General features: G+C 53.1%; 1 protein-coding gene across 1 annotated transcript in view; it reads right to left on the reverse strand.

Moving 5' to 3' along the window:
• Positions 1-6,909, reverse strand: part of LMTK3 (lemur tyrosine kinase 3) — a 17,814-nt gene extending 10,905 nt beyond the window's left edge. Inside the window, exons 1-7 of the mRNA XM_081807914.1 lie at positions 6,583-6,909; positions 5,551-5,684; positions 5,147-5,297; positions 4,548-4,624; positions 3,942-4,060; positions 339-426; positions 29-60 (exon numbers count right to left, since the gene is read on the reverse strand). Coding sequence (XP_081664040.1) covers positions 29-60; positions 339-426; positions 3,942-4,060; positions 4,548-4,624; positions 5,147-5,297; positions 5,551-5,684; positions 6,583-6,658 — 677 coding nt within the window. The 5' untranslated portion in view covers positions 6,659-6,909. The remainder of the gene's footprint in view (positions 1-28; positions 61-338; positions 427-3,941; positions 4,061-4,547; positions 4,625-5,146; positions 5,298-5,550; positions 5,685-6,582) is intronic.
• Positions 6,910-21,062: the final 14,153 nt, after the last annotated feature.

Raw genomic sequence — 21,062 nt, forward strand, 5'->3', positions numbered from 1 at the left:
GGGAGGGAGGGGAGGGTGGGGTCAGTACCATCCCCCCTTCCAGGGACCCACACATCCAGCCTATCCGAGGCGAGGATGGGGGGGCGGCCTCTGCACTCAGCGGGCAGCCCCTCTGAGCCTCAGTTTCCCCTGCTGCTTAGAAGGGCATAACAACATAACCCACCTCGCATGCTAGTTCACTGCCCGCCCTCTGAGCAAAAGCTCATCTCCAGTAAGCTCTCCAGAGACCTTAGCGCACGTCACACGTGTTATTGCCAAAGATTCCCAGGACCCCAGGCTTGCTGGCAGCCCCCAGCCCGTCCAGCCCGCCGCCCTGCCCTCCCTCCGCAGACCCTCACCAGTTGACAGAACTCCATAATCAGCAGAAAGGGCAGTGTCTCCACACAGACGCCCAGGCACTGGAGGACGTTGGGGTGCTGCAGGCTCCTGGGGGGGTCGGGGAGCGGCAGGGTCAGGAAACAGCCTTGTCCATCCCACCGCAGACCCCTGTCCCGCCCCAGGATCCCCGCGACACCAAAATCTCTCTTCCACCTCCCGACTCCCGGCCACACCCCCACACTCTTTCCCCCCTCAATGCACACCCTCCTTCCCCTGGTCCCCATCTCAGGACCGCCCCACTATCCCCCAGTTCCCAGGCCAGACCCCCAGGTGCCTCCTTGCTCCCCTTCCTCTTCACCTCACCGCCCCCCCAGCCCCTTCCCTCCCCACAGCCTGGCTGGAGCCTCCTCCTCACCTCCTGGACTCTCTTCTCAGCCTCCTCCCGGCCTCCCTGCCTCCGGTCTCTCCCTTGCAGGTCAGCCTGTGACACGCCACTCGCCTGCTCACAGCCCTCCGTGGCTCCCCCGGCAGCCAGGGACAGAGCAAGGCTCGCTCCTGGGTCCTTCCTGCCCTTCCTCAGCATCGCTTCTCCCCGCCCCGCCCTGCGCATCTCCCCAAACACACAGGCACCCGCTGAGGCTCCAGGCCTTTGCACTTACACTTCCCTCGGTAACGAGCCCTCCACTCAGCAGAGTCCTCCTCATCCCTCATCCCTCAGGCCTCAGCTTCAACATTTCCCCAAGAAACCTCAGTGCCCTCAAGCCCCCTCCTTTATCCTCACACTGTGGGTAAGAGTCAGGCTGGGGGGCCAGGGGAGGGTTGAATCCTGAGTCCACCTTTTTTTTTTTTTTTTAAGTCATCTCTACCCCCAACGTAGGGCTCGAACTCACGGCCCCGAGATCAAGAGTTGCATGCTCTGGGGCGTCTGGGTGGCTCAGTGGGTTAAGCGACCGACTCTTGGTTTCAGCTCAGGCGGAGATCTCAGGGTTGTGGGATGGAGCTCCACATCGGGGCTCCATGCTGGGCGTGGAGCCTGCTTGGGATTCTCTCTCTCCCTCTCCCTCTGCCCCTCTCTGCTCATATGCGCTCTCTCTCTCTCTCTCTAATAAATAAATCTTAAGAAAAAAAAAGAGTGACATGCTCCCACTGAGCCAGCCAGGCGCCCCCTGAGTCCACCTTTGGCAGGTGTGTAACCCCAGAGAAATCACTTCACCTCTTCCCGCCTCGATTTTCCTCAGCTGTAAAATGGGCACAGTCATAGCAACTCCCCCAGACGGTTGTAGAGAGGAATTTAATGAGACCAGAGAGGAGCCGCCACACAGTGGAAGATCCTCGCTATTATTACTGCTTTTCCGTTCCCGTGTCAACACATTGATTTTCACATGGCCCCACATTTTCCTGCCTTCCCACCTTTGCAGCTGCTCTTCCCTCTGCCTGGAACATGCTTCCCACCACGCCTGCGCGACTGATCCCTCCCAGCCAACCCCACCTCCCCCAGGATCCTCCAGAGCTCCCCTCTGTCACGTGCTGCCTTATTTCCTCCTGGCACTTGTCAGTCTCTGACATTTTCTTCTTAAAATTTCCTTCTTCGTTTGTTTATTGCGTATCTCCTCCACTAGGGGGCCCCACTAGGACAAGAATTTGGGGCTTTCCGTTCAAGGTGGCCGCGCATCCCCAGTGCCTGGACAGGGGCGCAATAAAAATGGTCACACTGCAGGATTTTGCCCTGATACCCGGCCTGGGGGTCTGTAGGAAGGTGAAAACATGCCAGGCTTGGCCCCAGGTACAGTGAGTAATTGTCCCACTCGGGTCTGGCCGGGGGCAGGGGCCACCGCCTGTGTTCCAACCTTCTCCGCCTGGGAGAACTGTGCCTCGCACCCCTGCCTGGTCCAAGAATCATGAGACCAACTAGTCATAAAGCACCCGGCGTGTCCTGGGAACTCGACATACAGCTGGAGCTCTGAAGGTGGGATTTAGGTTGGCGGATGTGGAAGAATGCTTGGATGCACTGCCCGCCTACTAATCTGAGCCAAGGCCGGCCGCTTCTGCTATCAAATCCTCCCCGGCCACCGTGCTGGGCAGGATGCCTTTTCCCTTTGAATCCAGAGGAAATAGAGGCTCAGAGAGGGAAAGCGATTCGCCCAGGGTCCCACAGCTGGTAACAGTGGTGGCGTGGGGACTTGATCCCAGGTTGCTGGCTCGCTCAGCAAACGTCTACAAAGGGAGGACGGACACCCCCCTCTCCTCCCCCCCCACCCCAAATTGCCACTGTCATCCTGCGCTCTCCAACAGAATCTTCTGTGAAGGTGGAAATGTTCTAGATCTGAGCTGTCTCACATGGGAGCCACTGGCCATATGTGGCTACTGAGCACTTGAAATGTGCTGCGTGTAGCTGAAGAAATGAATTTTTCATTCGATTTCGTGTTATTTAACATAAATTTAAATAGCCATATGTGGCTAGCGGTTGCCAGTAGGGGTCTAGGGAGAGGCAGGCAAATAAGCAAGTAAGCCTATGAAATATACGTGTTATGAAGAAAACGCACGAATTGGTGTGCTGGAGCATCCCAGGGCCCTCCTTGTGTGTGTGTGTGTGTGTGTGTGTGTGTGTGTGTGTGTGTGTGTGTTTGTGTAAGGGCAGGCCTTTCTGACCACAGACCTAAGGAGGGGAAGGGAGCCCACTATCTGGAGCTGGGGCTGAGTAGCCAGGAATGATATTCTAGACAGAGGGAACAGCAAGGACAATGGTCCTGAGTCAGGAAAGAGACTGTTATGGGAAAGGATCAGTGAAGAGGCCAGGATGGCTGGGCCAAGGGGCTCAGTGGTGGGAAGGGAACAGGGGCAGGCTCTGCAGGGTGTGTGGGCTGCACAGAGGCGTGGGACTTTGTCCTGCAGGCGATAGGGAGCCACGGGAGGTTGTAAAGCATGAGAGATAAAGTCCAGTGTCTGTATCCCTCAGGGTAGGTTTCACTTTTATAAATGTTTGAAAAAGGTTCTCTGTATACATATCCTTTCGATGACGGGGCAATTACTACCTCATGAGGCATTGAGGTAGCAAATGTTTATCTAGTTCTTGTCTAGAAGCCCTTAGAGGGGAGGGGAGACCAAGCAGGGGCGGGACAGGGTCTTGCCTTCCCAGACCTAACAATCCAGTAGAGGTGGGAGGTGAGGTGACAAAGCTCCTTGGGGCCATTTTGGGTGTCTGCTCAGGGCCCCAGTCCATGATGCCTTCCTCACCCACAAGCAAGGGCCTGAGGAAGGGAACAACCCCTATGTACCCAGTGCTTAACACAAAACCTCACATCCTCTCAGCTGTCTTCTACGTGAGGATGTTTGCGCTTCCCGGACTCACTTCCTAGATGAAGATTCTGAGGTTCAGAGTGGAGAGGGGCGGGCCTCTAGCTCGGCTTCTGTGTCCTCCCCTCCCCCTCGTCATCCGGCCCCTGGCTCTGCACCAAGAAGGAACCTGACCGTCAAGTTGCACAGCCAGGAAGAAGTAGATCCAGGATTCAAACCAGGGTTGACCCCACACTAGACTCCTCCCACTCCCAAATGTCACCTCCCTGAGGTGCAAACCCGTATCTTGGGGCCTCCAGGGCCCACATCCATTGAAAAGTCCCCAATACCTGTAGGGCTGTGCTTCGGAGATGAACTTGCGCTGCTCCAGGGGGCCTGCACTGGCTCGGAGCTCCTTCACCACCACCTGGGCTGGGGTGTAGTCGGAGAAAATCTCTCCCAGGATCACCTGGTCAGGGGGGACCGGGGAGTCAGTGCCTGCAGTCTCCCCAGCCCCAGCCCCAGCCCCAGGACCACCGCCACCCCACTGCATGGCTCCAGCCTCCCCCTTCTTTCCAGCCTCTCTTTTCAGATCCCACCACTCTTGTCTGCCCCGCTCCCCGCCCCCCCCGCCAAACAGATGCAGGGTGAGAGACTCACGGGCCCAGAGTCCGATGGATGCAGAGACGGATGGAAGGATGGACAGACGGACGCGTGGAGAGCCAGGTGGCGAGGCAGAGTGGTCAATGGAGTGAGGAGGGAGGCGCTGACTGACAGATGTGGGGGGATGGGGTAGGTGGGAGCAGGTGAGAGGTGGACAGAGGCGAGGGCGCTGGGTGGGCTGGGGGACAGATGAGAAGTGGTGGGAGCGGGGTGGGGATGGGGGATGGACACAGAACAGGAGCACAGCCCTGGATTGTACGGACCCCCTCCCTCCCACCCCCAGCCCCACTCACCTTCCCGAACCAGCCACTCCCAATCTCTTGTAAGTAGCTGAGGTGCTGACGGCTAAGGCCCAGGGGGGTGGTCATGTCTGGGGAGGGGGGGCGGGGGGGCAAAAAGGGGAGGCCCCTTAGCCTCTCTCCCCTTCCAAGTGCCACTTACAACCCCCACCCTCCAACTCAGTGGGGACTGGGGTCAAAGCAGATACCAATCTCTTTTCATTGGCTGCCCCAACATTCCCTGATGGATCTCAGCCTCCTCATTGGCTGCCCACAAGTTCCCAGCATCCAATCCGTCCTTCCCTTTGGCGTTTCGAGATCCTGTGACTTGACTTCAGCCTGCCATTGGCTGCCTCTGGGATTGAGATCTAGGCTGACCTCACCACTGATTGCCCCACAAGAATCCCCCAATCTGGTTTTGGGTTAAGCGATGGCTTCCATCAAGATGATCTCTGCTCCCTATAGGCCGCTTCCAAGATTTCTGCGGCTCCCACCTCTGCCTTTCCCCTTGGCTGCGGGGGGACCTCAGCTCCCTGGCCCCTGAGGCAAGACTCTCAGGGCTTGCCACTCTGTCCCGTGGGACCGTGGGATCCTAGTCAAGGTGTGGAGAGTACCTGAGTGGGAGGGCTGCGGGGCAGGCATCGGCAGGGAGACCTCAGCCAGCGGGAGAATGTAGACATCAGGCAGCGACTGTGAGGAGGAGGTCTCCTCGGCCGGGGGAGTGTACTCCCCGGAGCAATCCTCCCCTTCAGGGTTCTCAAACTCCTGGGGCCGGGAGAGGTGAGGGGTGGGAGAACACAGGGCTGAGACACACCATCACCCTTCTCGTCAGTGTGTCTCCCCGTCTTTCTTATAACTGTCCCCCGATTTTCATCCCAAGACTCCGGATCTTGCCAGAACTTCAGGCCAGAAGGTGCTCTCAGACTTACTGCCCCCCTCCCCCCCCAACTACCTGGGTTGGGGGGCAAAGGCCTTGCTGGAGTCTTCCTCCCCACTTGAATCCCCGCATGCACCTCACCTTGAAGCCGACATCACCCCGTTTGCAACACAGACAGGTGAGGAGGAGAAAGATGAAGGCCAGCAGGCCGGAGCAGGAAATGAGGACCACGGCGTAGGGAGGAGCCAGAGGGGCCCGGCCCAGGGCGAATCCATCTGCGGGCACAGGGCTGGGCTGGGGTCCCGGCTTCAAGCCCCAAGCTCCCAGACTCCATGCCCCTCCCATCCTGGCCAGGATTGACTACAACTCCCATAATGCTCTGCAACCAGGGACTCCTTGGCAGCGGAGCCGGATGGCCTAGGGCATTGTGGGAGTTGTAGTTTGAGGCCTTCTCAGGTGGTTGGGTTGGGGGTGGGGTCCCTCCTCTCTCCCCAGTCTGGGACCCCCCCCCCCCATCACCGCACCGCAGGCTTGGATGAATTCCAGTGAGGATTGAAGGAAGGAGGTGTAATAGTGGAGGCTGGAGCTCTCAGAATTTAAAATACGCTCCAACGGACAGTCTCATTACCCCCTATTTGGGCAAGAGGATGAGCCCCCTAACTGCAGGCGGGGAGAAGATTCTTGCCCCGCGCTGGAACCCCCTAGTTACGGGGGTTGAGGCCTGTCTCTTTTAGGGACTCGTGGAGCACACTCATGTCCTCTGTCCCCAGCCCAAGCCCCTGAGAAGGGAACTCCGCAAGCCCTGGGTCTCCCCCAAAGCTAGAGGCAGCCTCCTCTGCTGTGTCCCCCTTAGAAATAGTATTCCTCCCCTCTGCCCCCAATTCTCCCAGAGGCCCCGTCCTTCCCGGCTCCCTGCACACACCTGCACACACACATGCGTGTGCACACACACATGTTGCCCAAACGGACCCCCTTCCCACCCAGCCCCCAGCCTTCCTCCCTCCCACAGGCCCTGCCGACAGAGGCACAGTCCCCGCGGCTCCCCAGGCCCCGGCTCGGCTGCGGGGAGACGCGCACGCAGGTGATGGAGCCGGAGCGCCGCGGACCGACCCCCGGGCAGGCCCGGGGTGGGGGTGGGGGCCGCCGGACAGCCGGATGGCCGGACACACTCACCGGGGTGGGCCGGGGACGCCAGGCAGCCGGAGGCGGAGACGGCCGCGAGGAGGATGAGGGCGCCGGGGGCAGGCATCTTGTCGAGGATGGAAGGGAGGTGGAGGTGGTGGCGGCTGGGGAGGAGGGGGGGGCGGGCCCTCAGCCCCCAGCCATGGGGACCCGCGCGACCCTGGCCTCCCCCCGGCCCAGGAGAGGGGCAGGAGACGCAGGACAGGGGGAGGGAGGGGCTGCTTACTGTCTCAGGTACCCCCCTCCCCCTCTTTGAAGGGACAGACAGATGAAGGGATGGAGAGGCGGACAGAGGAGAGGAGCTGGGGAGCCGGGGTTGCTGGGGTGGGGGGGGAGAGGGTAGGATGGGGGGGGGGAGAATGAGGGCCCCGCCCCCGAGGGCAGCCAGGATTGGGGAAGCAGAGAGCCTGTCAGAGGAAGGGTGGGAGGAGGGAGGATGGAGGGAGGATGGAGCGTCGTCATGGCAACTGGCTCCCCAGTAGCATTGGCTGCCAGGAGGGAGGGGAGGAGGAGGGACAGACAGGGACCAGCAGACCCTTGTGGGGGGGGCGCAGGGCCCACAGTGCGTGGCCCCGGACACTGCTGTGACACGCCACCAGCATGGACACGTGTGCTCCACGCCGAGACGCAGATGTCAAGCGGGCACACGCAGGCTGCACACGCCTGACACACGTCGCAGAGACCCTCATAGACAAGCACATCTCATACAAAGGTGGACAGCCATCGGCAGACGGGGACACGTACACGTCACACACAAAGACGCAGGGACGACGGGCTGCACTGGGCACGCACAGGCAGGCCGGCCCCCGGCACAGATGCACCCCGTCACACGGGAACGGCAAAGCTTCACAAAGACCCACACATGCCACAAAGTAAAGCCGCGAATACACAGACACCCAGGCCACAGACAAAGATCCACGCGGACACCACGGTGACATGCCGAGGCACACAGTCACGACACACAGACATTCCACGAACGGGCAACAAAGAACACCCACTGACAGCAGCATCACATACACGGATATGCAGACACTCACAACACACACGACACGCACTCCCGTACATACACGTGTCACATGCACGGATGTACACACAGCAGATGCATGGAGAGACGTGTATGCCACAAACACACACAACACACACATATTCACAGGCACACGAGAGATACACATCTCTCCCACAGACCCACACTGGACTCACCTGAAGGCCCAGACACATGCCACATGCCCAGTCACACGTCGCCAGTCACAACTCATACACGGTCATAGACACAACGCATTCAAAGAATTACACGTGCATACAAAGCTGTACAAACACACACAAATACATCGCACACCGACCCGTACAGAACATATCACTTATAAATCTACTCAGTCATACGCTTTATGCATAAACACACACACACACACACACACACACACACATCGGATACTTGGACACCAAGATACGTCACATACCTAAACACGTGGACAGACACGTTACAAATATGCACACGTTTCATACAAGGTCACAAGCACACATCAGCTATCATTTCCACACATCACATCCACAAACACACGCAGGGACACAGGCCACATACCAAGAGGCAGGCGAGCGCTACGCTTACAAAAACGCACACATCACAAATACCCACACTCCCTACGAGGTTACGCAGCCATGACATAGCCAGAGACGCTGGCTTCATACAAAAGATACACAGTCATAGTTTATTTTATTTATTTATTCTTCTGAGCAATTACTCCGCGCCGGGCAGTGTTCCCAGCGCTTTACACAACAGCCCTCTGAGACAGGGACTTTTATCAGCCCCATCGTACAGATGAGGAAACTGAGTCAGGGCGAGGTGAGGTCACCTGCCCCAAGGCACACAGCCCGGCAGTGGCAGACTTGGGGACTGGAACTCGGTCCGACAGGGACACAGACGAAGACAGACAAGGACGCACACGTCACGTGCCAGGCCGCCGCCGTCGGGGGGTTCACACCCCACCCCACAGCACCCCGAGCTGCAGACACACCGGAAGCACGGACTCCCACCCCGCGCGCGGACGTCCCCGCCGTCCGGGTGCACCTGCCCTGCGTCCCTCCCGCGTGAGGCCGGGCCGGAGCTGCGCCGCCCAGACGCAGCCTCCTAGCGCACGGCGGCGGCGACCCAGGCCCCCCCGCCCCCCGGTCCCCTGCGCGCCCGCCCCGCCCCCCAGCGGGGGGCCCAAGACCCCCGCCCCCGCCGCCCCTAGGGGCGCAGCACTGACGCGCGGCTCACGCACCCCGCGGCGCACAGCCCTCCCCATCGTGGCGGGGGGGCGGGGGGGGGCCGGGGAAGGGCAGGGGCCGCCTCTCGGGGGTCTCACTTGGGGAAACTGAGGCAGGTCCATCGCGCGAGGACGGGTGGGGGTTAGAGGGCGCCGGGACCAAGGCTGGAAGGTGAAATGACTAGGAGGCGGGTAGAGAGAACGAAACTGGGGGTTGGGGAGGGAACTCTGAAGATGCAATTAACTGCCCCGGTGGCTGAAGGGCACAGAACCTGGCGAGAGCAGGGGCTTATGGGAAGTGTAGTCCCAGCCCTGAGACTTGTGGGAAGTGTAGTTCTGGTTCAGCCAGAAGGGCGGCTCGGGTTCATCGCCTCCCGGAGAAGCCGCAGTAGCAGGTGCCTGGGTCTTTGGAAAACAATGTGGACAGAATTTTTGAGTCCTAGAGAACGGCACAGACGGGGTTGCAGTCCTAGCCCTGTCCCTGGCTCACTCTTCATTTATTCACTCCACAAACATTTGTTCAATGCCTACTATGTGCTGAGCCAGGCCCTATGCCAGAATTTGGGCTTGCAGCAACGAACGAAGGGTCGTCACAGGGGCTTACGGAAAGGTCCTCCGCTAGAGTTTTTCAAACTGAGCTGTGACATCAAACTTGTGGCTTGTGACCAGAGTTTTCTTGGGAAATAAAATAGAATAAGCTAGAACATAGCAGAGTGCCCGACCGTGTGGGGGAAATATCCATGAGTGTACACTGGGGTTTTAGAAGCCGCACGGGGTGCACCATCGTGAGTAAACACAAGCAGGTACAAGGAGCAAATCTTCCTGTTGAGCCAGACATTACAGATGTAGCTGTAAAATGGTAAAAACAATGCCACTCTTCTCATTAATTTTTATTATATTTTTTAGAAAAGATTTTATTTATGTATTTGCAAAGAGAGAGGGAGAACACAGAAGGAGAGTGAGAGGGAGAAGCAGAGTCCCCGCGGAGCAGAGACCCCTATGTGGGGCTCCATCCCAGAACCCTGAGATCATGACCTGAGCTGAAGGCAGATGCTCAACTGACTGAGCCACCCAGGCGCCCAATTTTTTTTATTATTTAAAAAATTTATTTATTTATTTATTTATTTATTTATGTAATCTCTACCCCCAATGTGGGGCTCGAACTCACGAACCTGAGATCAAGAGTCTCATGCTCTTCCGACTGAGTCAGCCAGGTGCCCCATCACTCATTTGTTTGTTTGTTTGTTTGGAAAACTTACTGTTTGTATTAACATAGGTTTATATGTTAACTGCAATGGGTTTATTATTGTTATTTTATCTATTAGCAGTAGGAGTTGTGTTTTTTTTTTTAAGATTTTATTTATTTTTTCTTCATGAGAGACAGAGAGAGAGGCAGAGGCAGAAGGAGAAGCAGGCTCCCTGCAGAACAGGGAGCCTGACGCGGGACTCGATCCCAGGATCCCGAGATCATGACCTGAGCAGATGCTTAACCAACTGAGCCACCCAGGCACCCCTATTATTGTTATTGTTATTTTATTTTTTTAAAAGATTTTATTTATTTATCCAACAGAGAGAGACACAGCAAGAGAGGGAACACAAGCAGGAGGACTGGGAGAGGGAGAAGCAGGCCTCCCGCTGAGCAGGGAGCCCGATGCGGGGCTCGATCCCAGGACCCTGAGATCATGACCTGAGTCGAAGGCAGATGCTTAACGACTGAGCCACCCAGGCACCCAATATTTTTTTATTATTTAAAAAAAATATTTATTTATTTATTTATTTATTTAAGTAATCTCGACCCCCAATGTGGGGCTCGAACTCACGACCCTGAGATCAAGAGTCTCATGCTCTTCTGACTGAGTCAGCCAGGCGCTCCATCACTCATTTGTTCGTTTGTTTGTTTGGAAAACTTACTGTTTGTATTAACATAGGTTTATATGTTAACTGCAATGGGTTTATTATTGTTATTTTGTTTATTTATTAGCAGTAGGAGGGTTTTTTTTAAGATTTTTTAAAAAGATTTTATTTATTTATTTGACAGAGAGAGACACAGCGAGAGAGGGAGCACAAGCAGGGGGAGCGGGAGAGAGAGAAGCAGGCTTCCCGCGGAGCAGGGAGCCCGACGCGGGGCTCGATCCCAGGACCCTGGGATCATGACCCGAGCCAAAGCAGATGCTTAACCGACTGAGCCACCCAGGCGCCCCTTTTTTAAAGATTTTATTTATTTTTTCTTCATGAGAGACAGAGAGAGAGAGGCAGAGGCAGAAGGAGAAGCAGGCTCCCGGCAGAACAGGGAGCCTGACGCGGGACTCGATCCCAGGATCCCGAGATCATGACCTGAGCAGATGCTTAACCAACTGAGCCACCCAGACACCCCTATTATTGTTATTTTAAAAATGCAATAATAAACATTGCGAACATTTATCAGTTTTAACTTCTAACATGGTAAATATCGATAGACATAACCCCCATAAATAATAGCCCTTTGGGGTCCTTCATAATTTAAAGAGTATGAAGGTTTGAGAACTGCTGCCCTGTGTCTATATGTATGTCCCGATCACAAGAAAATCATTCATTCATTCATTCATTCATTCATTCCCTGTGTCACAGTAAAAACTGAAATATTGTCAAGAGAAAAGTGACATGAACCTGAGGCCCCCTGGGAGTCAGCTAGAGAAAAGGAGAAGGAACAGTGTGTTTGGGCAGAGGTAACTGCATATGCAAAGAGGAAGGTAGGAGGTGGTTGTTGAGGAGGGTGAAGTGAGAACGAATAGTTGAGTTTGCTTTCTTTTTTTTTTAATATTTTATTTATTTATTTGACAGAGAGAGACACAGCGAGAGAGGAAACACAAGCAGGGGGAGTGGGAGAGGGAGAAGCAGGCTTCCCGCCGAGCAGGGAGCCCGACTGGGGCTCGATCCCAGGACCCCGAGATCATGACCTGAGCTGAAGGCAGACGCTTAAAGACTGAGCCACCCAGGCGCCCCTTTAGTTTGCTTTCTTCGTGGGCCAGGCACTGATGCTCGCCCATCTTCATGGAAACCCGCCTAGGGTGGAGGTAGCCACTGGGCAAACGGTCACACAGACATGCGACTTTAAACTCTGCCAAATGCATTGAGGGGGAGGATGGGGGGTGTGACTTACGCTTCAGAGGAGTCAGAGGAGGCTTTTCTAGAAAGGTGACAGTAAAGCCCGGTTCTGAGAGGGGAAGGAAAGAGTTGGGAAGAGAGAGGTGCCTGGGTGGCTCAGTTGGTTAAGCGGTTAAAAGTCTGCCTTCGGCTCAGGTCATGATCTCAGGATTCTGAGATCGAACCCCGCGATGGGCTCCCTGCTCAGCGGGGAATCTGCTTCTCCCTCTCCCTCTGCCCCTCCCCACGGCTCATGCTCTCTCTCTTTCAAATAAATAAATAAAATCTTAAAAAAAAAAAAAAGAGTTGGGAAGAGAGCAGGGCAAAGAGTACTGGGGCAGAGGGAATAGCACGCGGTGACGGGAAGGGGGGCTGTTGACTGTGAGGCTGGACAGTCCTTGGGGCATCAAGAAGTGAATAGGGGGCTGGTGCGGCTGGGTCTGAATTGGTTGGGAAGTAGGGACAGGAGTAATGTCAGAGAGGTGAGCAGGAGCCGGCTCACTGGGCCAGAGGGTGAGGACTTGGGGTTTATTCTCAGCCAATGAGGAGTTAGGGAAGAATCTTGAGCTGAGCCCCAGGGATCTGACCTCGGGGCTAACAGGCTCCCTCTGCCGATGGTGTGAGGAAAGACAGGGTGGAAACCGGGAGCCCAGGGATGGGGCCACTTCCAGTTGCAGGTGAGAGACGGTGGCAGCCCCAGGACGCTACTGGAGGTGGGAGTGGAGAGGAGCAAGGTGGCTTCAGGACAAACACAGGCGTCAAGGAGGATGTGGAGAAATCGGAGCCCTCACACACGGCTGGTGGAAACCGTGCAGTCGCTTTAGAAGATGGTCTGACGGCGCCTCGGACGTTAAACACAGAATTCCTCCGCGGTCCGGCAGCCCCCCTGTGAGGTATCTACCCACGAGGAGTGACACGAACACCTGTGTGTGCGTGTTCCCAGCAGCATGATTCGGAGCAGCCCCCGTGCCCGTCAGCTGGGCAGCGGGCAGACGGAGCGTGGTGGATCCGGACAACGGAGCATCATTCAGCCACCACAGGGAGTGAATTCGGGCTGGGCGCTGCAACATGAATGAACATCGACCCCTCTGTGCTGAGCGAAAGAAGCCAGGCACGAGTGGCCACATCTTGTAGGATTCCATTTATAGGAAATGTCCAGAATAGGCAAATCAGATAGAAAGTAAGTTAGTGGTTGCCTTGGGAAGGGAGGAGCTAAGGGATTTCTCACTGGGGACGGCGAACACGTGCTAAAATGAACGGTGGGGATGGTTGCGCAACTCGGTGAATATACTAAAGACCACTGAATTGTACAACTTAAGGGGGCCAGTTGCGTGGTGTGTGAATTCTAAGCTGTTGAAAACTATTTGGACAGGAGGCTGGACCAATCTTGGTGATGGTTTGGGCACAGGGCCTGAGGGAGAAAGAAGTGTCTAGATTGCTCACCAGGGTGGCTTAGACAACTGGATAGACAGAGGGGCCTTCTGCCAACATCATTTGTACAAAGCACTTCACACATTTCCTGGTTAACAGGAAGTGCTCGACAAATGTCAATTATTCTTGCTGCAACTATGGTGATCCTGTTGAAACTTGAATCCGATCCCGTCCCTCCTCTGCTCAGAACCCTTCCGTGGCTCCCACTTATTCAGAGTAAAAGCAATCTTTACAGTGGCCCTCAAGGCCCTGAAGATTGTCCCGACTCCCTCCATTCCCTCTGAACCTCAGCTCCTACTCTCTCTGCCCCCCTCCTCAAGTGCTCTGGCTGGATGAACTTCCAGGTTCCTCCCATATTCTAAGCTCAGTCCTACCACAGGGCTTTTGCACTTGCTGTTTTCTCTTCCTCGATATCCACTTGTCTCCTTCTTTACCTCCTTTCAGTTTATGCTCAAATGTTACCTTCTCAGTGAAGCCCTCCCTGATCACCTTATTAATAACTGCATCCTCCCTCTCATCTCACGTACGGAATCCCTCTTTTTTCTCCCTCACGATGTGACATGCTAGATCTTTACTTCTTTGCTTTGGTTATTGTTGTCTCTCCCAGTAGAGCCCCCTGAGGGCAGGGGACTTGTCTCTCTTGTTCCCTGCTGTTTTCCCAGTGCCTGTGAGAGTTTCTGCCACAGTAAATATCTGCTGAATGAAGAAAAGAATTCGAGGTCATTTCCTGTTGACGCATTTGCTGCTGGATTAAAGCCATGGCCCCTGCCCAGTCACTCGAGAGTCACCCACTCAGCACTGAGCCAGGGTCACTGAAAGAGAAGCTTCCGGAAAGGATGGTATTTGGGCTCAGCTATAACAGGAGCAGGGGCGAGGCTGAGGACGGGGGTGGGAAGTGGAGAAGGGAGGACATTCCAGGCCAGGGGGATGGAGTGCACAAAGGTCTGGAGGTGTGAGACAGCTTGGAACATTTAGGAGACTTCCACCCGCCCCACCCACTGCCTCCCTCAGTTCAGTGGCTCGCACCCAAAACCTCACAGTCATTGTCAAATCCTGCCTTTTTCTCACACGCCCACACCCAATCCGTCAGCTGGCTCTGCTTTCAAAATATTCCCAGAGCCTGACCACCTCTCACCACCTCTGCTCCCACCATCACAGTTTGCTCGGACTATTGCAGTACCCTCCCCAGGGGCCTCCCTCCTTTGGCCCCACACACATATACCCACAGTCTCTTCTTGCCATGGCAGCCAGGAAAACCTGCTAACACCTAAGTCAGCTCACACCCCCCTCTGCTCCCAACTCTCCTGCAGCTCCCATCCCACCCAGAGTAAAAGCCCTTTGGCTCCTTACCCATGGCCCATGAGGCCTTAAATGGTTTTCCCCTCAATATTTCTCTGCCCTCATGTCTGGTCCTCTTCCCCTCCCTCACCCACCTCCGGCCACATAGGCCTCATTCCTGTTCCTTGAATCACACAGTGTAAATAGGAAACTGCCCCCAGGGCCTTTGCACTGGCTCTTTTTCTCTAGGGAATGCCCTTTCCTTAGATCTCCACCTGGCTGGCCTCCTTGCTTCAACCAGGGCTCTCTGCCCACATGTGACCTTCCCAGAGGGGCCACCTCTGGCCACCAAAGCTGCAGCCCCAATTCTGGCCTTCTCCAGGTCCTTAGCCCGGTTTTTCACTGTGTTTAGCTCTGCCTGCACGTTTGTTTATGGAGCCCATTAGGGCAGGATCGTTGCTTATCTTGTTTCCAGCTCTCTCCCTGGTGCCTGTGCACAGGAGGCGCTCGGGAATTGTGTCTAGTGATCGGAGGGGTGAGCCTGGGGTGACAGGGGAGAAGAGCCCAAGCAGGGGGCAGGGGTGAGGTTGCCAGAAGGTCTTGTCTGCTGAGCCAAGTTGTTGAGCGTCTACAGGGCTGGGAGGGGCCCTTGCCCAGGGTGACCAGGATCGGGGTGTACGGCCACCTCCTCCATTTTTCTTTTTTAAAAGATTTTATTTATTTATTTGACAGAGAGAGACACAGCGAGAGAGGGAACACAAGCAGGGGGAGTGGGAGAGGGAGAAGCAGGCTTCCCGCTGAGCAGGGAGCCCGATGCGGGGCTCGATCCCAGGACCCCGGGATCATGACCTGAGCCGAAGGCAGACGCTCAACCATCTGAGCCACCCAGGCACCCAGGACCTGAATTTTTAACTTTGTTTCATGTTATTAGATTTAAATTTACACAGCTACATGGAACTAACGTCTATGACATTGAACGGTGCAGGTCTATCATTGGATACTCTTTTTTTTTAAAGATTTCATTTATTTATTTTTAATATTTTATTTATTTATTTGACAGAGAGAGACAGAGCGTGAGAGGGAACACAAGCAGGGTGAGCGGGAGACGGAGAAGCAGGCTTCCCGCGGAGCAGGGAGCCCGATGCGGGGCTCGATCCCAGGACCCCGGGATCATGACCTGAGCCGAAGGCAGTCACTTAACCGACCAAGCCACCCAGGCGCCCCACCTCCTCCATTTTAGAATCAGAGGGCCACAGGGGTGTGAAGGGCTCGGCAAGGGATATTCCACGAGCCACTATGTTGCCTCAAACCTAATTTACTCTCCCTCCTTCTCCTTCCCTCATTCATTCACTCATTTGACAACTACAAGCCTCCATCCCAGCGAGACGGTTGACGGGGACACAAGGAAAGAAGCAGCAAGGAAAGCAGTATTAATGCCACTATTTTACTTCATGTTTTTTAAAGAAGAGTTTGTTTATTTGAGAGAGAGAGAGAGAGCAGGCGGAGGGGCAGAGGGAGAGGGAGAAGCAGGCTTCCCGTGAAGCAGGGAGCCCGATGTAGGGCTCTATCCCAGGACCCTGGAAGCATGACCTGAGCCGAAGGCAGATGCTCAACCAGCGCCCCCTTTACTTCATTTTTATCTAGGTGTAATTTACATACAGTCACACTCACAGATCTTACGAGTGCAGTTGGCTGGGTCTTAACAAATGCATACATTTATGCAAGCACCACCCCAAAGAAGATATAGAACATTCCAGAAAGTCTCCTTGCAGTGCAGAAGTCAGAAAATCTCCTTGCACCCCTTCCCAATCAGCCCCCTAACCCCCCGGTGACCATCAGTCTGCCTGTCTTCACCGTGCATCAATTTCACTTATGGCAGAATCTCACACGAGTGGTCATACAGTTCGTATCTTTAGAGTCTGCCTCCATTTGCACAGAACAAATATTTGGGAATGCATCCCTGTTGTTGGATGTGTCAAGACTTTGTTCCTTTTTTATTGCTGAGGTGTATCCATCTTCTATTGGGTCTTTTTGTTTGGGGCAATGATGAACAAAGCTCTGTACAGGTCTCGACATGGATCTATGTTGTCATGACTCGGGTAAATACCTAGGGGCGGGATGGCTGGGTCGGAGGGTGGGGGTATGTTTAGCTTGATAAGAAAAGTAGCAGCTGGAGTGTTTATACCACTCTGAACATTCACCAGGCTTCTGATGTCATCCTAATAGGCCTCAGAGGTAGATATTTTTATCAGCCCATTTTACAGAAGAGAAAATAGAGGCTCAGAGAGCTCAAGACGCTGGCCCATGGCCATACACACTTAGGAAGAGACAAAGCTGGGGCTTGACCTTAAGCCTGAAGGCGGTGTGCCCAAAGGCTATGCCACAAATTCAGATTGGCCTGCTGGATTTTATCTAGCGAGGGAGAGAGACATTTGTGTGGGTTTGTCTATAGAATCTGAAGCAACACCTCCATTGTGCAGGCCCTCTCTGTCTGCCATTTATTTGTCTTTGATCATCATTAATGTAAAAGCCACAAAAATTGGAAGCTACCTCAATGCTCATCGGTAGGGAGTGGCTTCATAAAAGGGGGTGCATCCATCCTATGAAATATTATTCAACTGTTTAAAAAATGAGAAGGAAGGGCCCCTGGGTGGCTCAGTAGGGTGGGCATCCGACTCTTGGTTTCAACTCAGGTCATGATCTCATGGGTCATGGGATCGAGCCCTGTGTCATCGGCAGCGGGGAGTCTGCTTAAAGATTCTTTCCCTCTGCCTCTCCCCCTACTCTCACATGCACTCTCTCTCTAAATGAATAAACCTTTAAAAAATTAAAAATGAGAAGGAGTCATGGACTGACAGAGAAAGAGTTCTAAGATGTATTGTCAACTGAAAAACCCAAGTTACAGAACATTTAGTGCAGTGTGATACTTATTACAAAAGAAAAAAAGCAGAAAGCAACAATAATCCAAAGTTACTTTTTGAGGCACATACATATACATGCTCAGAAAAAAAGTATTCAAGGATACAAAACAAACTTATAAAACACATTTGGGAGTGGTCATGAAATGTGCAGTCTGTAGCATTTGAATTTTGTCCTCTGTTCTGGTGCAAGTAACCCACTTAAGTTTTCTCCAGCTTTATTTTTTTTTTTTTAAAGATTTTATTTATTTATTTGAGAGAGAGAATGAGAGAGAGCACATGAGATGGGGGAGGGTCAGAGGGAGAAGCAGACTCCCCACCGAGCAGGGAGCCCGATGCGGGACTCGATCCCGGGACTCCAGGATCATGACCTGAGCCGAAGGCAGTCGCTCAACCAACTGAGCCACCCAGGCGCCCTCCAGCTTTATTGAGGTATAACTGATATATAAAAACTTCACATAATGTGTACAATTTGGTGAGTTTAAACATATGTATACACTTGTGTTACCATCACCACAATCCAGGTAATAATACCATCACCTCCAAGAGTTTTCTTGTGTCCCTTTGTGTGTATGGTTTGTCTTTGTTTGTTTTTGTTTTTATTTTTGTTTTTGTTTTTGTGATAAGGATACTTAACAAAAGATCTACAGTTTTATCGAAGTTTTAAGTACACAATACCATATTGTTAACTGTAGGCACTATGTTGTGCAATAGACCTCTGGAACCTTTTAAAGAAGAAAGTGGCTCAGTCGGTTAAGCATCTGCCTTTGGCTCAGGTCATGATCTCAGGGTCCTGGGATCGAGCCCCGCATCGGGCTCCCTACTCAGTGGGGAGCCTACTTCTCCCTCTCCCTCTGCTGCTCCTCCTGCTTGTGCTTGACCTCTTCTTTCTCTCTCTCTCTCTGTCAAATAAATAAATAAAATCTTAAAAAAGAAGAAGAAGAAGAAGAAAGTGTTCATAAACACTGTGTTTCTCTATATTTTTTATCATCAGTTTAAAAACTTAGATAATGCTAAGGATGCAAATAAATATTTGCACCAGTGTTGTGGGCAAACAGAGGTGGGAGCAGATGTTTCTACCAGGGCAGGATTTGTGCATCATTAAGGAAAACAAAGGAGTTGACACTTGGGCTTTGAGGGGCCAGGAATTTGCCAGATGGATAAGAAGACAGATGCGAGGGCTTTCCAGAACAGGGGCTCAACAGGTACAAAGGCAAGGAGGTGTGAGTGGTCAGGGAACAGTTTGGAGCATCTGGAGTATAAGATGCAGGTGTGTGTGTGCGTCATGTGGAGTGAGGGAGGAAATGAGACAGAGCCACAGGTGCATTGGTTAGAAATTATGTAGCTAATGGTAGCCCAGAAATAGCAGTGGCTTAAACAAGATGGATGCTTATTTCACACTCACATGAAAGAAGTCTGGGAGGCAGCAGTCTGGGGATGATACGGGGAGTCCACAGAGTCATCAGGACCAACTTCCTCTAACTTTCTGCTCCACCATCTTATGTATGTGGCTGCCATCATCAAGGTTGCCTCATGGTCCAAGAAGGCTGCTGCAGCTCCAACCGTCATGCCTATGTTCCAAGACGGAGGAAGGAGGTGGTGGTGTTGGGAGAGAGCAGGGCAAAAGGGAGCATGCCAGTGGTCACCATCCTTCTTAAGGAGCTTTCCTAGAAGTTCCACCCTACAACTTTCACTTAATTCTCATTGCCCACCAGTTGCAAGAGAGGTGTGTAATTCATATTTCTGCCTCAAATAAAATTGGGGTGCTATGACTAAGGAAGGAGAGAATTGACACTGGTAACAATATAAAATGTCTGCATTTTAAGCGAGGCCAAAAATGAGAGATCTTGAATGCCAGGTGCAATTGCTTGGACTCTATTCTCTGGGCAGAAGGGAGCCATGGGAGGGTTTGGAGCAAGGTAGGATATCCAGACCCCAGGTCAGCCATCCTTGACCCCACAATCTAGGTTATTTCCTTTGTTATATACTCTCATACAAGCTGGCTCCTTTCTTTCAAAGCATCTTGCCTTGGTTTGTAATTATACTAAGTAGTGTGAGTATAAATATCTCCCACCTCCATCCACTGTACGCACCAGGCAAGCAAGGGCTGCGCTGGTCTCGACTGTAGTCATATCTCCAGAAGCTAGCTCAATAAATATTTTTTGAACAAATGAATGACATACCTTAGAGCTGTTGTTTATAAGATAACGCCTCATCCACCCTCCTAGAAGTTTTCATGCGTGAACTCACCTACCTCTGGCTCAAGGGTTCTTAGTGTGGGGTCCAGGGACCCATAAAAGGTTTGTAGATCGAATTCACGGAGTCCATGAGCTTGGACAAAAAGAATCACATCCTTCTCCTCAGTAACCTCCCACTGGAATCTAGCATTTTGCCCATTGTTGTGGCAGATTGTATTTCCCAAAGATGACCTCAATGGTACTTCCCATTTCACATACTCTTCCAGACCTTTCTGCTTCCCCATTGGGAGATGAGCTCTGTGTCCTACCCCTTGAGCCTGGGTGAGTCCCTCAGACAACAGGGCTCGAAGGAAGCAACGCCATGCGATTTCTGAGGCTAGATGATAAAGGTGCGGTGCACTCCACCTTGCCTCTTGAGATAGACTCTCTTAGAATTTAGCCTCTGTGTTGTGAGGAAGCCCAAGGGTCCATGGGGAAGCTCACACAGAAACGACCTGAGGACTCCCAACCCCCACCCCCAGCTGAGCTGCTAGTCAACAGCCAGCCATGCGAGCGAGCCATCTTGAAAGTGGGTCCCCCGCGGGGCACCTGGGTGGCTCAGTCGTTAAGCGTCTGCCTTCGGCTCAGGTCATGATCCCAGAGTCCTGGGATCGAGCCCCGCATCGCATCGGGCTCCCTGCTCAGCGGGAAGCCTGCTTCTCCCTCTCCCACTCCCCCTGCTTGTGTTCCCTCTCTCGCTGTGTCTCTTTCTGTCAAATAAATAAAATCTTTAAAACAAAAAAAAAAGGAAAAGAAAGTGGGTCCCCCCAGTTCCCAGAGGAGTTGCCATGTGGTTCAATGATGAGCTAGCTCCACTGAGCCCCGCCCAAATTGCAGGTTCCAGAGCAAAGTAAATTATTGCTATTGTTTGTTTTTTGATCGCTACTGTTTTAAGCCATTGAGTTTTGCAGGGGCTTGTTACACAGCAGTGGATAACTCATACAATTACGAATGTAAGTAACAAACCTCAGTAGCACTAGCAATACCTGGGACTTTGTTTTTTCTGGAATCTATTATTCTAGCAAGAGAAATCACAGATATTTCCAAATCACAGCACAGCTGTCCCAGATATTTGGGATATTCTTTACCGTCCTCACCACTTTGAAATTACAGTTATTACTAGACTTGCTGCCAGTTCTCGTTATTTCTTATGTTAGTAGAGAAGCATGTGTGTTATAGCAAAAATGCATCTTTTGAATATTTTGATAACTGTGCTTTAGTTGGTTTATTTTTTTTTT

Source organism: Leptonychotes weddellii, chromosome 16 (assembly GCF_054177405.1).
Source record: "Leptonychotes weddellii isolate Sample4059 chromosome 16, ASM5417740v2, whole genome shotgun sequence".
Taxonomy (NCBI): domain Eukaryota; kingdom Metazoa; phylum Chordata; class Mammalia; order Carnivora; family Phocidae; genus Leptonychotes; species Leptonychotes weddellii.